The sequence below is a fragment of the Meles meles genome, chromosome 4 (assembly GCF_922984935.1).
Source record: "Meles meles chromosome 4, mMelMel3.1 paternal haplotype, whole genome shotgun sequence".
Taxonomy (NCBI): Eukaryota; Metazoa; Chordata; class Mammalia; order Carnivora; family Mustelidae; genus Meles; species Meles meles.
In genome coordinates, this window is record NC_060069.1 from 133,335,916 (window position 1) to 133,352,577 (window position 16,662).

At 36.9% G+C, this 16,662-nt stretch overlaps 1 protein-coding gene across 25 annotated transcripts in view; it reads right to left on the reverse strand.

Annotated features, from left to right (window-relative positions):
- The window catches only part of ROBO2 (roundabout guidance receptor 2), a 1,322,570-nt gene that overhangs the window by 43,721 nt on the left and 1,262,187 nt on the right, over positions 1 to 16,662 (reverse strand). For 11 of the 25 annotated variants that reach the window (XM_046002529.1, XM_046002535.1, XM_046002526.1 and 8 more), the window contains 4 exons: positions 10,106 to 10,148; positions 8,546 to 8,673; positions 2,454 to 2,735; positions 1,925 to 2,050 (listed from right to left, as the gene is read on the reverse strand). In XM_046002529.1, the coding sequence (XP_045858485.1) occupies positions 1,925 to 2,050; positions 2,454 to 2,735; positions 8,546 to 8,673; positions 10,106 to 10,148 (579 nt within the window). The remainder of the gene's footprint in view (positions 1 to 1,924; positions 2,051 to 2,453; positions 2,736 to 8,545; positions 8,674 to 10,105; positions 10,149 to 16,662) is intronic. The other 14 variants (XM_046002531.1, XM_046002551.1, XM_046002545.1 and 11 more) reach the window with 3 other exon arrangements.

The window sequence follows — 16,662 nt, forward strand, 5'->3', positions numbered from 1 at the left end:
TATATGATTAGATATCCATTGGGCAGTTGGATCTTAAATTTGAGCCTTAGAAAACATATCCAGGGCGCCTGGGTGGCTCAGTGGGTTAAGCCGCTGCCTTCGGCTCAGGTCATGATCTCAGGGTCCTGGGATCGAGTCCCGCATCGGGCTCTCTGCTCAGCAGGGAGCCTGCTTCCCTCTCTCTCTCTCTCTGCCTGCCTCTCTATCTACTTGCGATCTCTCTCTGTCAAATAAATAAATAAAATCTTTAAAAAAAAAAGAAAACATATCCATGATTATTAAAAGAATGAAGCATTTTGTGATATTAAAGATATGAAGAATTTTGTGATATTAAACTCAATTGGACTAAACTAAAAGGGAATAGTCAATTCACTCTCACCTCCCAAAGAATGCTTTCTATCACCAATTTAAGTAATTTTGTATTCAAATGTAGATGAAGTAGTTAATATAATTCATAGATATATGTAAATGTCACTTGGGAGATTAATGGATTAAAAAAAAAGCAGTAAGCACTATTGTGAATCAAGTTCTGCTTACAATTACTCAGAAGGTAACTTTTAAAACTCCATGTCAATCAACATATACAGAATATTTAATGAAGGATTCACAAAAGGTCTTATGTAATGCATGGCTTAAAATATATAGATTTTTAAAAATATGTATATTGCTTGGAACTTTACATATCTTAAATAGAATAGTCCTAGGATACATTACTTTTTAATTATTCAGTACAACTGTGGGATTCATTATAAATAAATGACATTATAAATGACATATAAGGTTATTCAAAATATCCCCCTATATTATTAAGCCAGTTTAAATTCATAACAGATGTTTAAAATTTTCTAGATTCTATAATGTATCTAATTCTACCAATAGGTAAGAAGAGCAAATGGCTCATTTTGGAGGGAAGAGAGAGCATTAACATTTCAGTCTGAAAGGGTTCTATCTCCTGAGGAAAATCATTTAGTAAATGTTACCCTAATGTAGAAGAGTTAACTCTTTATGGTCTAGGAGCCTGTGATACATCATACTACACTATAATCCTTTACTAGGAACTTGTAGATTAAAAAAAATTCATCAGAACAAATGGCAAATCGTTAATATGAAAAAATAAGCAAATAAGGTCATGAAATCAATTCGAAATGTGCAGATAAAAATCATCAGTTACATGATGTACATGTTATGGTTGCAAGGGAGAATGTGTCTACTACAACCTCCTTATTTTAGAGGTGAGGATCCTGAAGGGTTTCAATTCTATTCATTATGACAGGCATATATTTCTGTCTGGTAAAAGTCTGTCCTGGTATGTGCTATACAATACCTATATTATAGATTGTAGGTTTGGCTGATACAGGTCAAATATATATTAACATCTACGGCATAAAAGAATTATCCATATACAGATTGAAATTTTTTTGGAAATTGTGAGGAAAAATGTCTGATATTAACATTCTTGGTTAGCATGGTAGCAGCACCTTACTCTAAATCTCATTCAATAGATAATAAATCCTATTCCATAATATTTTGGAAACATTGTCCAAAAATAGAAGGTCGCATCACCAGAATCTGATTGTGACTTTCCCATATGATCTTTTTATTATAAAGTTCTCTTGGCTCTTAGGTAGGGTTCAAGGCAGATCAAACTCATCTGTTCTTTCCTAAATAATAGGAAAATGGTATAATTTTCCAGTAAATATGGTGTTGCACACTTAGGACATAAAGGGTGACAGGGATTTTTAGGATTTTTATCCCCCCCCCACCCCTTCCCAAAGTCTAATTTCATTAGGATAAACTGCTGTTGTCATCTGAAAGATAAATGCCTGACAGTGAGCTGTGACTCAGTATTTCTTCACGGTCGTTAGGAACACAGGTCATATGCTGGTGACAAACAAATATTTCTCCTTACTGCGATGAGACCAACCTGAGAGACTGCCACTCCTCTCTGAGCTGTTGTGAGAGCTGGTGGTGCTGAAATCCTGTGACTGGTTGTGTGGCATTCTATTAGACAATCCCTCAGCCAATCGGTAGTCAGGGATGTAAAGTAAGGCTAAGGGTTAAAGGGCAGAGGTCATAGTGGCATCATGTGATTAGTTCACAGCACAAGCCCATGCAGAACATGCAGTTAGCAACTCAGAAGCAGATGTCGTGGGACAGTGGAGGAATGTTCCGCCTCTCCTGCCTAATGGAAGTTGAGATGGATTACTGACCACTCTACTGAAAAAAGAGCTTAAAGGATGAAACCGATTGGTGTTGGTGTGTGGTGGCAGTGACCGTGGCGGTGGCGGTGGGAAGGATTGTGCAAGGTACCGAACACATGCCAAGAATATTTTTTTTTAGTTTTAGGTAGTGAACCTGGTAATGAATCACTAAACTGAACAACAAATACTAATTTCTATCTCATGCACAAATGATATGAAAAGAACTCCTCGGGGGGTAAGACCCTGACTCACCATTGTTACCTTTGTTCTGATCAGGTAGAGAATATCCAAATCCCATCAGGTCTGTTTTTTGCTGAATTGAGCTTTTCCACTGTGGATCGGGCAGATCGACAGCCAATTCATGGATGCTGTTGGAATGCAAGATCTGCGTGGTGGCATATGGGGTAGCCTGTGTTATTTGGCTGGAACTGTTGTAGGTGGTTTTGGTCGTGAAGTCAATGCTGCTGTAAATGGCTCCGTCCGAGAGCATCGTCGCTGTTTTATCCCCTTGGCCTGGAACTGGCGGCAGCACATCTGTGGTGAACGTAAGGAAATGAAACAATTTAATGATGCACAGGAAGCCCCAAACTATCAGGACTGAAGATGAAAAATAAACGTGTCATGCCGCACGTATGCATTTCAGCTGAGATGGGCTTTATGAGTCAATGAAGGGTAGATGATGTACAACCATCGCCAAGCTATCAGCGTCGGTGACAGGCAGGCCTCCCGCTCGTCCTTCACGTCTCGCTGCTTACCACGTCCCTTCCCCCGTTTTCTGCAACCATGAATGAGAGGTTTGGGATATTTCACTACTGAAAAATGCTTTCAGTTGTGCATCCCGTTTTTAGAACCAATGAGATTGTTAGCTCCTTACAGAAGAAATAATAAAAGCGAATCTACCAGTTACAGATTGAAAACATCTTTTTCCACGTTATCCCCAAAAGACAGAGAATATAGCTGCTGAATAGATGCAAAATTTTCCAAAATTAGACTATACAAGCCAACTAAGAGATACATTTTTCTGAAGTTCCAGCTTGCTGTTTCTCTGATTTGATTTCACAGTTCCAGTATGGAGTGGAGCGGATGGTAGGAACTTTTTTTTCTTGGGTAACAAAAGATAATTTTCATGAATAAGTCATTTTCACAATACAGCAGGATTTAACTATAGAAAAAGCAATCTGAGTGATCCGTGAGTTTAATTTATGCTACTAACTCTTAGAAGTGGAGAATTATAGTTTCAAGTTATAATACAGCAAGAGTAAAATTAAACTTTAGTAACAACACTGAATATCAATCAGTCCTTTTATCTTTTGGCATGCTGAATTATCTTTACATGATGCATTATAATTCAGAACTGCCACCTCCCTCCCGATCTCTTATTTTTTTTTTCCTTTTTTAGAAGAAAGGTACTAGATTTTTAAAAAGCAACAACAACAACAACAACAACAAAACAATACCAGGGTGCCTGGGTGGCTCAGCTGGTTAAGCCTCTGACTTGTGATTTCAGCTCAGGTCAAGATCTTGGGATCGTGAGATTAAGAACCATGTCAGACTCTGCACTCAATGGGCATTCTGCTTGAGATTGTCTTTCCCTCTCCGTCTGCTTCCCTCCCTACCCCTGCCCACACTTGCTCTCTCTCTCTAAAATAAATAAATATTTAAGAAATAAAACAACACTAAATGACATATTTTTAATCATGTAGAGTTAAAAGTGAATCTAATTATAGTATATGTTCCTTAACTTCACAGGACTTGAGATGGTCAATGATTTCTACATTATGGGAAATTTTCAACTAGTTAAAGTACTGTAATAATATAAGTAATAAAACAAATTATTTTCCTCCTAAAACCAATTTATCCTGACAAGAAAAATGCAGAAAGTGAAACTTAGTCAAAATATCCTCAAACTTTTAGGTTTGATGATACCCAATTGTATGCAAAATAAAGATTCATAAAAAAATATTAATTTGGGGGCGCCTGGGTGGCTCAGTGGGTTAAAGCCTCTGCCTTCGGCCCAGGTCATGATCTCAGGGTCCTGGGATCGAGTCCCGCGTCGGGCTCTCTGCTTGGCAGGGAGCCTGCTTCCTCCTCTCTCTCTGCCTGCCTCTCTGCCTACTTATAATTTCTCTCTGTCAAATAAATAAATTTAAAAAAAAAATATTAATTTTGCTTTTGCATTTTACAAAAGCTCAAATGTCTTCTTTAGCAATAGAAAGACATTTATAATCCATTTTGCACACTGCATAATTTAGATCTTTCTAAAGTCTGGAATTCTAACTCACTTTATAAGTGAGTGGATACACACTTTACTGAAGTAAATATTTTAAGTGCATATCAGTGAAATTGTTGAAGATATTCAAATATATAATATTTTACAAAATTGTACAAGCAAGAAAAATTGGTTTTGGATTTCTTTTTTGCCACTTTTTGCTTTTACCTATAAACTACTTAGAAAATTGGATAGGGGGGCCTGGGTGGCTCAGTGGGTTAAAACCTCTGCCTTCAGCTCCGGTCATGATCCCAGGGTCCTGGGATCAAGCCCCACGTCAGGCTCTCTGCTCAGCAGGGAGCCTGCTTCCTCCTCTCTCTCTCTGCCTGCCTCTCTTCCTACTTGTGATCTCTGTCTGTCAAATAAATAAATAAAATCTTTTAAAAAAAAAAGAAAGAAAATTGGATAATGAAAAAGTATACTTCATTCTCAAATGTCAATATCATTTGCATTCTCAAAAGCATTTAATATTTAGTAATATATCAGAATTATGAAAACAGATCCTTCACTCTGGGGAAATTTTCAGAATTTTGTTTCTGCCACATCTACCATCTTCCACTGATAATATTAACTGGATAGACATGTGTGTCTGGCACAGGTCCCAACTTCCCAACACCTTGAACTTGAGGCCGTCTAAAATCTTCAGTTTAGATTGGGAGCCACTTAATCTGCAAGCTTTTGGAAATGGTTGCACGTTTAGATGTTTAAAAATGGAAAAAAGTTGTCCAAGGACCTGATCCTACAGAATGTTATCCTGCAACAACTGAGGTTACAGCACTAGAAATAGAATCTGTCTCTCCCCGCTGGATGAAATTAGCCAGCCTTCAAGTCTAAGTGCTTCTATATTGATGTGGGGGGCTGCCTATGTCCTCCAGCTATTATTGGATCACTCCTCCATTTTTGGAAAATAAATTGAATTATATCCAAACGTTGAAATATTAGAAGATTATATAGGAATATCTGGATGTGGGGAATCATCCTATAATATCAGATGGTTTGGAACTTGGAGCCAGCCCTCCTCCAACAGCCGGACCTGAATAGCTGCTGCCATCTTTAGGCAGGACCTTCTAGTTCCCACTTCCCACTCTCCACATCTACCTTTCCTTAGTGCTTTGGGCTGACTGGCACTTGTTGGTATTTGAGTTTAAACTTCTGAATTACAGACACCCTTCCCTCCAGGAAGAACTACTCATGATTGATTTTGCAGTTTTCAGCACCAGAGTGATCCGTGCATTTATTTCTTTTGCCTGATATACTTGAATGAATGACTATCGCCTGTAACATATTGTAAGACACTTACGAAAGGAACATACAGGATTTATGTATGGATTTCCATAATTCCTCACCTAGTGTTTTGCAGAGGGTAAGTACTTGCCGAATGATTAAATGAATCTTTTATAGTTTGTAATGACAAAAGGCAGACTTATGCAATAATTAGGAACTTAACTTTATTGTTCAAAATACTATTTTCATTACATTTAAACACGTATTAGTATTCCATTCTTGAAAGGGAAATGTCAGTATCCACAATAATTCTTTTAAGTGACCATAGTTACATAATCATACACGTGAATCCCACCTAGAGGACTGCGGAACAGTGTAGATAAAGGAACCGAGACTTTACAACGTGTTAGATCTGCCTTCTACACCTAGGTCTCAAGTTATTCATTTCAATAAACCTTAGTTTCTTGGCCTCTAAAATATCAATATGATTATCTATCATTTATGTTACATTTATTATGCCAGTGAGATGAAACATAATGTATCAAAAAAGCCTACCTATATCTGGTGCATAGTAAATGCTTACAATGCCTATCACACTGAAAAGAAATATGGTAAGCCTTGCAAAAACCTTGTCTTGGCCTTGATGTTCCCCTGTGAACTATTTCATATTGTAAAACTGTGGTGGATATTGAAGAAAAATCTTTAAAAATCTAGAAATGTACCCTTTGGCTAAATTAGACTGAGACATTTTAGATGTTAGTGTAGCCCACTAGAAACTGAAAAATAACAAAACCAAAACAAAACATTTTCCCCAACTTCAGGCATTCATTTCTTGATGTAAAGAGAATGGTGTACTAATCAAATACAAATACAGCCAGTAAAAGACTGATCTAATCCTTGATTGATGAAAGCCTTCAGAACAGAATTTCTATTGACAAAATCATTCTGGGTAGCGTAGAGGGGAGTGTTCCGCTCTCCTGGTGAGGAGATGCTCAGGTATAGAACCTATCCACGATAAAGTCATAGCCTGTAATTGAAGAGCTCAGAGTTTGGTCACAGGGGAAGGCAGACACTTTCAGAGGTTCTAGACAAATAAGAATATTAAACTAGGTGATTACAGAGGGCAAGCAAAAAGCTGAGGAGTCATACAATGTTTTTTGTTTTGTTTTGTTTTCTCATTTACTATACTGATGCCTGCTGGCCACTGTTTGTATGTCAAACTAAACCTGAATGTGTTATCATCCATTTCATCCTCATTACATACCTATGATGGGGGAATTGTTCTTTTCTGTATTTTATTTGGAGATTGGGAGAGAGTGTCCTTCCTTCAAGTTGGTATTGACAAAATGAAGACTTAAGCAATAGTAGCTTTATTATTTGAAATACTATTGTAATTATAGTCAAACATTCATTGGGATTCCACCCATAAAGAAAAAATGCCAGTGTCCATGATTATTCTTCTAAGTCAGTCTATTTCTACACTCATGCCTGTGAAATTCACCACTGAGGCTTATAAGAGGTTAGCCAAACCCTGGGTCTCCTCCATTGTTAATTCCACCCAGAGGTGTAGAAACCCTTTAGCAGATTCAGCCATACTTTTGTGCATTATACCACTGCTCTCCTAATTAATCATCCCATTTTCTACTCGAACTCCATTCCCCACCTGGCAGTGGTCTGGATGACTTAACTCTGTACTTAGATTCTGATGTTCTCCTCTTACAAATCCTTTGGTGCCTTCTGACTACCTTTTGGACAAAGTTTAAAGCCGTTGTATAGCTTAGAAGACCCTCTATTATCTGTCCCTCTGGATTTTTTTTTTTTTAACCACCTCTGCTGCCTTGTACTTTATACTCATTAGGAAATTCATTCATTTCTCAAACAGGTCAATGCCTCTCTTCTTTCTAGACCTTAAGATACAGACATTTCTTCACACACTTTTTCCACAATTCTGACTCATCTCTACCTCTCTTCAGATGTCAACTTGAATGACACTCCACTCATAGAACTTTCTTATTCCCAACAGGCAGGTTTTTCATGTTAGGCACCGGCAAAGCAGCGACAGTCCATTTACTGTTTGCACAAGTTTCTGCCAATGGAAAACTCACATATTTCTGCCAAACTAATCACTGGGACCACAGACTTCTCCAGTCCCATCTTTCAATGAATCCATTATTTTCCTATTGAACGGATGAAAAAGTGGCAGTGGGGAGGCTGTAATTATTTATAGCAGGTCAAATTTTGTTTCTACAGAGAGAACCCTAGCACCAAATTTTGGAGACCTTAGGATATCAGCTACCTAGCACCTTTTCGTCCTTCATTTGGGGTACAAATTATCAATGGTAGAAATACATTTAAGTTCTGCTTCAGCATGTGGCCACATTTATTTATGCGTCTAATCTCTATAGCATATATCCTATGAGGTTAAGGACCATCTCTCTTTATGTTGATATTTTATTTTTATTGTCTGTCATAGTGTCAGGTACATATGACGTAGTTAATAAATATATGTTGAATGACATGGAGAGAACAGAAATGACTAGTCCAAAATCATAAGCCCTGCTTAGCAGTATAGTTTCTGATTTTATTAATCTTGTGCTAATAGTCCTAAAACCAAACTGTATTACGACTATTTGCCATCTTGGTTAGTAATGACTTCCTTAAAGCATAGTCTTACGCAAAGTAATATAGACACAATGGTCTTACATAAAATATTTAGTGAATATAGAGCACTGTTAGTACATGTGCTTCAGTAATTTTAATCGTGGAAGAAAATACTCTCTAGTATGTATTGTTTAAAAACATTTAGGAAAGCCAAGAAAACAGATAACAAAGTTTTGAATGCACAACTTACCTCCACGTCCAAAATTCCCAATCTCGTTTGGGCCACTATTGCTGTTGTTTACTGGCAAGCTTGTGGCTGGCCACGAATCAGCAAGCCATGGGTAACTGGGATCCCCAGCATTTAGAAGACCAGGACGGCTGAAACAGAAATTAAAAGGAAATCAATTGGTGCAGCTCAATGAGAGATTTGGACACCTGTCTCCTGCACTAAAATAGATGAAAGAATTTAAGAAGATTTTAATTCACTTCCAATTAAAATGTGTAGGTTCTCAAGAATTAAGGAACTTCTGCAGTTCATTAAGACTATATATAGCCTGTCAGTGGAAGCAGAAGCATCCTGCCTGGGATTCTGCTGACATCCAAATGAATTCCGTTGTCTGTCTTGAAACTGGTGGGAATTGGTAACACAGCAGGATCCTGAAACAAGGTTTGATGATAAATTGGCACCTCAAGGGAACAATTGCTCAGGGTGACTGCTCAGTATCAACCATCTCCAGGACTTTGGGCTATTGCTTCCTCCATTCCTATGGCTCCCATATTTATCTGTCCCCTGTAGGCTATAACCCCTGTTATGAGCCCTCGTGCTTGATTTAGAGGCAAAGAACTTGAGGGAAATTAATGAACAGTATTTATATTGTTCCATCAATAGCACATTTCCAAATTCTCTAAGTTGTGAGATATTAGGGGTATACTAAAGATTTTAAGGTAATTAACGATTCACTGTGATCTGATCCAGCATGTGAGTAGAATTGATGAGAAAAACTTCCCTCACATCATATTGAGTAAAGAATTCCCATTTTTGATATAAAAGATGGGACTCTGATTCCTTTCCAGATTATTAGCATATTTACAAAGAAATAGCAACATCTATAATCATTGCACTTTATTTTTGATAGGACGTTTCTGTGAAATCCCTAAGAGAAACATGTGTTTCTATGGCAACTGCAATAAGAAGATACAACTGCTTACTTGCTACATGCACTAGCTCTCATTAGACCTAATCTCTTTTTGCTAAAATATTGATTAAATGGGAGATTGGAAGTTATTACCAGAGCCTAATTACAATCTCCATATTGGCAAAGGGGAAATAGATGAGGATATATGGGTTTGTTATCAGCTTTTATCAATTTCAACTGAGTATCCAAAGTTGTGGAATCCAGTCCTATCAATCTACAGCCTATTCATCATCCATGAATCATTTACTTTGTGATCGATTATGTGTAATTGTTCACTCACAGCAATTTAGTGAGAGCCAATAAGGAGTCTTAAACAACAGCAACTTCATTTGCTAATGTCTAATTAATGCAATAAACATCCTGCTAACAAATGAACACATTCCTTGTGATATTTACTACTAATTTCTTCAGGGGCATCTGGGAGATATGAAACATCTGGACTTGATTCCTCTAAAGTGCACAACAGATAGATCATTAAACCTTGTGGTAAGCCATTTAATTCCTCCTAGAATTCTCAGACTTGTAAGTAATCGTTTATTACAATAATAGCCTCTTACTATAGTTTCCCCAGTCCTGATTAAAAATAATAATAAAAAAGAATCTCCTTAGCATACCTCCCATTGCTCATTAGTCCTCCATCGCCTCTTTGAAATGTAACTGTTAAAAAAAAGAAAGACACACACACAAGTAGTCAATATTAATTACGATTAATACCAACTACATATTGGTCCTTAGTTTAGAGCTGAGGCCTCTGGGAATTTTAACAAAATATAATTAACATAATTGTACAGAGAATAAGAAGCTGTGGTTTGGCCCAGGGCAAAGCCATCATTTGCTCCAACTTTAATAAGACATTTAAAAATACTTCAAGCCAAATGTATGGTTATGTCAAAAGGGCAATTTGTGTTTGGATATCAAAAACTGTTACAATTGGTAGGTATAGTGTCATTGGAAGGTCAACATGCATTAATGGGGGATTATCAAATCGTGATTTTTAATCTTAGTGTGTGGGTATCCTAATTAGAAAGCACAACATAAAATGCACATAACAGAAATGGAAACAGAATAGTTCAAACAGGTAATAACATCCTGCCAGTGGAAAAGAGAAACAGGTACTGATTGATGACATAGTCCTCATCATCACAGATCCTTTTAGGGACACCGTTAAATCACTATGAGTTGATCAACTACAATTACAGTAGACATAAAGTATAATTAATAGAGAATAATGTGTTGAGTGTTTTGTTTTATCATCCAACCTTCCCCCAAAATGAAATTTTCAAATACTTGATGCTGAATATATTCAAATTGTATGTAATAATTGCAAACACTTAAGTCCTTTATAAAACTCTGGAACTTCTTAGTCATATCAACAAGCATTCCGTAGAGCTATACCTGGAGAAGACCTCTCTCTGAATGCTAGATTCCATTCCGCAAAGCTATTAACATTAAAAAAGTGGGTTTCAAGGATTGGCCAAAGAACATAAATATCAGTGTGGATCCATCATTTCTTATCCAAAATCTCTGTAGCCCAATATATTTGGAATTCAAAACGTTTCAGATCTCAGAAAGGTAATACAGTGCATACTATAGAGAGGATCCAAGTCAGCAACTCTATTCAAAGTTATCTAATGTGTTCACAATAAAATAATAAAATAAAATCATGATTGGTGGGATAAAGTCTATGAATAGTTCCACATTAGCATGGATCAAATTTTGCCACTCAATGAGTTAACTAGAACTTTGGTGTTTAGAAGTTCACGGACTGCAAAATTGCAATTCTGACTAAAATAAATACAGATCAGAGAAACCAATTCCTGGGGATGAAGGAAAAAACTTCTGGTTATGGGGGGGGGGCAGGTTGGGAGGGGAAGGGTAAAATGGATCATGGGGATTAAGGAGAGAACTTGCTGTGATGATCCCCAAAACATTAAAAAAACTAAACAAAACAAAAAATTAAGAAAAAAAATTGCACAGATATGAATCCAACAGGTCTTTTTTTTTTAAGATTTTATTTATTTATTTGAGAGAGAGAGAGAGCACACAAGCAGGGGGAAGGGCAGAGGGAGAGGCAGGCTCCCGGCTGAGCAGAGAGCCTGATGCAGGACTCGACTCCAGGACCCTGAGATCGTGACCTGAGCTGAAGGCAGACACCCAATGACTGAGTCACCCAGGCATCCCCAACATGTCTTATCTTTGGAAAATATTGATTATATTTACCATGATTTCCTAATGAGTAAAAAATAGAGAAAAAAAACAAAAGAAAGTTTTATGAACTGATTCATATCTTAAATAGAGGATATATTGTTACTTAAAGTATACATATAATAAATACTTTTTAATTTGAATAATCTCTCCATAATTCATCTAGACCTCAAATTTTTGCTATGAAATATGATAGCTCTTTAAGTTTTGTAAATTTACAAATGCAATTCCCTGGTCCCTTCCTAAGATCATTTAATGACACATCTCTCGTGACATCATAATTGGGTGATAGGATCATGATTCCCAGGGTCTGTCAGGAGGTAGTGCTTTGAGGAACACCTGGCTGGCACCTGAAGTATACTTCCTTATCAATTTTTGAGGCACCATCTCAAATTCATTATAAAACAATTCTGAAATTCTGACATATCCTTTGTATCTGCCCAGCACTGGCTATGGACAGTTCCTCAGAGGGGATGAAAGAATACTGATCACAACTCTGCTTCCTGACAAGCTTGCTTAAGTGACAGGAATCAAGAGTCAGCAGTGGTCCGTACCACTTCGGGTCCCATTAATAACTACTTTTAGCAGCAACAAAAGAATTAATCTGAAACAATTAATAAAAAAAAATTGAGCACTAGAGCTATTAAATAAAGCCCTGATTAGGGGAAAAATATGCACACAAAATGTGAAAACAGTACAGCTAATTAGCTTTCCATCCGATGTGACTTTCTAGTTATGTGGTTTTCTAATGGACTATCAAGTGATTGCTTTACTCTACTAAGAGAGTTAATAATGTTGTGAATATCATTGTGAATATGCAAATAAGCAGGCACTGATGGGCTATACCTCAAAAGGTGCTATTTAGAAGATAGGTGGAAAGAAGCTAAGTATTCCTCCTACTTTAGATGCGCTTTCATCCCCACTCGAACTTTCCATTATTGCTAGTAAGTGATATAGAGAAAAGGAGGGCAACTGGAGCTGAGGCACAAAAACTGAGCTGCACTTAACTTTTACATACTAACCAATGGTAAATTCTTCATAAAATGTAAATTTTAGAGGTGTCTGAGTGGTCCAGTTGGTTAAGCATCTGACTTTTGGTTTTTGGCTCAGGTTGTGATCTCAGAGTCATGAGCTCAAGCACTGCATCAGGCTCCAGGCTCGGTGAGGCATCTGCTTCAGATTCTCTCTCTCCTTCTCCCTCTGTCCCTCCCACTTGTACTCTCTCTCTCTGTGGGGATTCAGAGTGCCTGGATAGATAAGATCTAAGTGAAATATGGCTCCCGAGGTGAGACCAATTGAAAAGAAAAGGAGGAGTGCCTGCAACTCTGGGTTTCCTTTAAAGTTTCTGAGCTGAAAACAGCCAGATTTTTATTGTGGCTCAATGCTCTCATCTAGGGTGTAAATATTTAACTTAGATGAAAAAGACTCTTAACTTATGATCACATATTCATCATTCCCTTGCCCACACACATGTCACAAACACTGTTTGCTTTGTTTGCATCATGCATTGCCTCATATGTCTATATCTTGATTATTGAAGCTTAACATTCCTTTTTGTTCTTCTTTCTTACTTGATGTATTGACAAGACCTGCAATTAAAGGGGAGACTGAGTCTGGCTCGGGATCTTTTGCCACTAGAAAGTCTGGTTCCCTTGCTCTCTCCTTTCTTTAATTTAGGTATCTGGAGTAATCATTTCATTTGGTACCTCAGGGTTTGCTAGCCAAACCTAGCACTCTCTATAATTTTTTTTTTTAATTTAAATTAAAAAAAATTTTAAGTGTAAAATTTAAACTTATAAGGCAACACTCAAAATCTTATCAGATGGCATCAAATGGCCATCAAGCAGTTGAAAGGATGCTCCACATCACTAATCATTAGGAAAATAAAAATTAAAATTACAATGGATGCCACCTCACACCCATTAGGATGGTTACTTTGCAAGGCAGAATAATAAGTATTGGCAAGGATGTAGAAACATGGGAACTTTGGTGCACTGCTGGTGGAATACAAAATGGTGAACCCATAGTGGAAAATAGTTAGCAGTATGGTGGCTCCTCAGAAATTAAAAATATAAAGTTATCATACGATCTAGCAATTCCACTTCTGAGTATATACCCAAAAGCACTGAAAGCTAGGTCTCGAAGAATTAAAGTAGCCTTATTCACTACAGCTAAAACCTGAAAGCAATCTAAAGGACCATAAATGGATGAATGGACAAGAAAAATGTTGTGTATACATACAATACAGCTATATGAAAGAAGAGGATTCTGACATATGCTAAACTTGAGGACATCGTGCTAAGTGATAGGTCAGTCATAAAACGCAAGTACTATATGATTCCACCAATATGAGGTAGATGGAGTGGTCACAATCATAGAGACAGAGAGTAGAATGGTGGTTGCCAGGGGCTGGAGTAGGGGGGAGATGGGTGTTATTGTTTACAGGTACAAAATTTCAATTTAGAAGATGAAAAGAGTTCTGGAGATGGATGGCGGTGAGGATAGCACAACATTTTGAATGTATTTAATGACACCAATCTGTACACCTGAAAACAGGATAGTACATTTTGTGTTATGTACATTTTTTTAAAAAGATTTTATTTATTTATTTGACAGAGATCACAAGTAGGCAGAGAGGCAGGCAGAGAGAGAGAGGAGGGGAAGCAGGCTCCCTGCTGAGCAGAGAGCCTGACCTAGGGCTCGATCCCAGGACCCTGGGATCATGACCTGAGCCGAAGGCAGAGGCTTTAACCCACTGAGCCACCCAGGCGCCCTGTTACGTGCATTTTAACACAATAGAAAACTGGGAAAATACAATCGGGATTAATTTACAGACATGTTAGAATATGGACACTATGCTTCATATTTACCAACTAAGAATTACATGTTGTGAGTAAAATGCTTTTAAATTTCAAAGCACTTAGGACATATCCAGTTTCTTCTATCTGTGTTACAATCAGCATTAAAATCTGTTTTCAAACTTTTCTAGACGGCTTTTGGCAAAATATTCCAAAATGACACTTATCTTTGTACCTCTACATACCAACTGTACAAAGGCAAAAATGAACAGTACATTATGTAAATACATGATCAACTTAAAATGGTTCAGAGACAGAATTTGGTATACATGAAAATTCTCCATTTAGTATGCTTCCATGACAAAAGAAAACCAAAAACCGAAACTAATCAAACAAAAAACAACTCTTATCATAGTAAGATTAATTCATTGTCTTCGTAAAACAAGGGGGAAAAGGATGAATATTCAAGTTTCCCTTTTATTCCATTCTCCAAACTTAGATTTGTTCCATTTTGAAAAGTAGATCAAAAGTAACTGAGTCGTATTAGACCACAAGATGAAGTAGACTAGAAACAAGGACAAGCAATTAGAATGAGTAAAATAGAAGTCACATATGGTGTTTTGATGAGCATTTTTCTTGCCTCCCCTCTTTCCTCCCTCCCTTCCTTCTCTCCTTCCTTCCTCTTTCAGTCCTTCTTTTGTGCAGAAATAAAATAAAATAAAATAAAATAAAATAAAATAAATTCCACAGCCAATTGAAAGCTGTTTGAGGTAGCTTTCATTTCAAAGAAATGTTGAACTTCCTTGAATTTAAAAGCAAGAGGGATGGAAGTAGAGGTTGTTGGACAATTTTGCTCTAGTCATGATTTTTATAATCACAGTGTAATAACTTTGTGCTTAACAGAGATGAGTTTGAAAGAAGTGTGAATCTTTACCAGGAAGGAGTCCCTGCTAATATCTAAAGTTAAGAACTTTCAGGGAACAACATACAGAAGTTTTTACCAAAAACTAACTGGATAGTGCTAACATATTTAAAAGTCCTACAGATACCACAACCTGAAGTGTTTAAGGATGACGTTAAATATTTTGAATTTATTGCAGTATTTATAAAGGATATGAGGTAAAGAGATTTTGCAAGTTATATCATACAGAATGTACCTCTACTATTATCTGAGAGGATTAATCCTAATCTCATGCCTGCTAGAATTGAGGGGGAAGGGAAATATAGTGATGTGGTAAATTGACATTTTGAGGAAAGGAAGCTTTCACAGTGCCTATCTCCAGAAGGCCACATTTTCCTACTCCAAATGGAAACTTTAATGTTGCTAGCCAAGCCTCCTTCCCTTTCCTGATAAGCTATTTCTCAAAAATGAATGTAGATTAATCCTCTTTTAATAAGCATTAACACAGCCCAGATAATCAGAGTATAAAAATTCCATCAAATCTTTTAGCTGTCTTTGGATAGTTTTGTCAAATAATTTCTATTTCACCAATGTTTTTTAAAGCCTATGCAAGAAGTGTTTAGCACTTCACAATTTGCTCACTCATTAATCTTTATATTTACTGAGTTTCACAGAATCTGTTATTCTCATAAACTATTACTCACCCCTTTACAAGTAAAAATATATATATTTTCATTAGAAAGTTGACAAATGAAAAATTGTGAATAGGAAAGTGAACAACATAAATTTGAAAAGAGTCATGTAACCTTTGTGAGGATTATAAAATGGATATACATGAACATGCATATTATCTATATAATATAGCTACATAGAACCCTCATGAGAGCTCCATGATTTTTACCCATACTTATGTTGTTCATTTATCTATTCACGAACACTGTTAACACATGTGATCAAACATTTACTCTAGATTCAAAAATCACCTAATGATCTCTGCATCTCCCACCCAAATCTTTTTACCATTCATTTGATGCTACAAATCGGGTGGTGAATTATTCAAGCAGCCAGGAACCTCACATGCGGTGACAAGAAGACCATTAGTGCACAATGGAGAAGAAGATAAATAACATTGTATGATGCTCAATGAAAGTATAAAATCAGTTCATCCAAAATATGAGATATAAGAATTCCTTTTTTTGGTCACAGCTGCCCTTCTTTGCACCATATGCAAAGATGTGGCACATGATTGTGCCTGAAGAATTTAAAG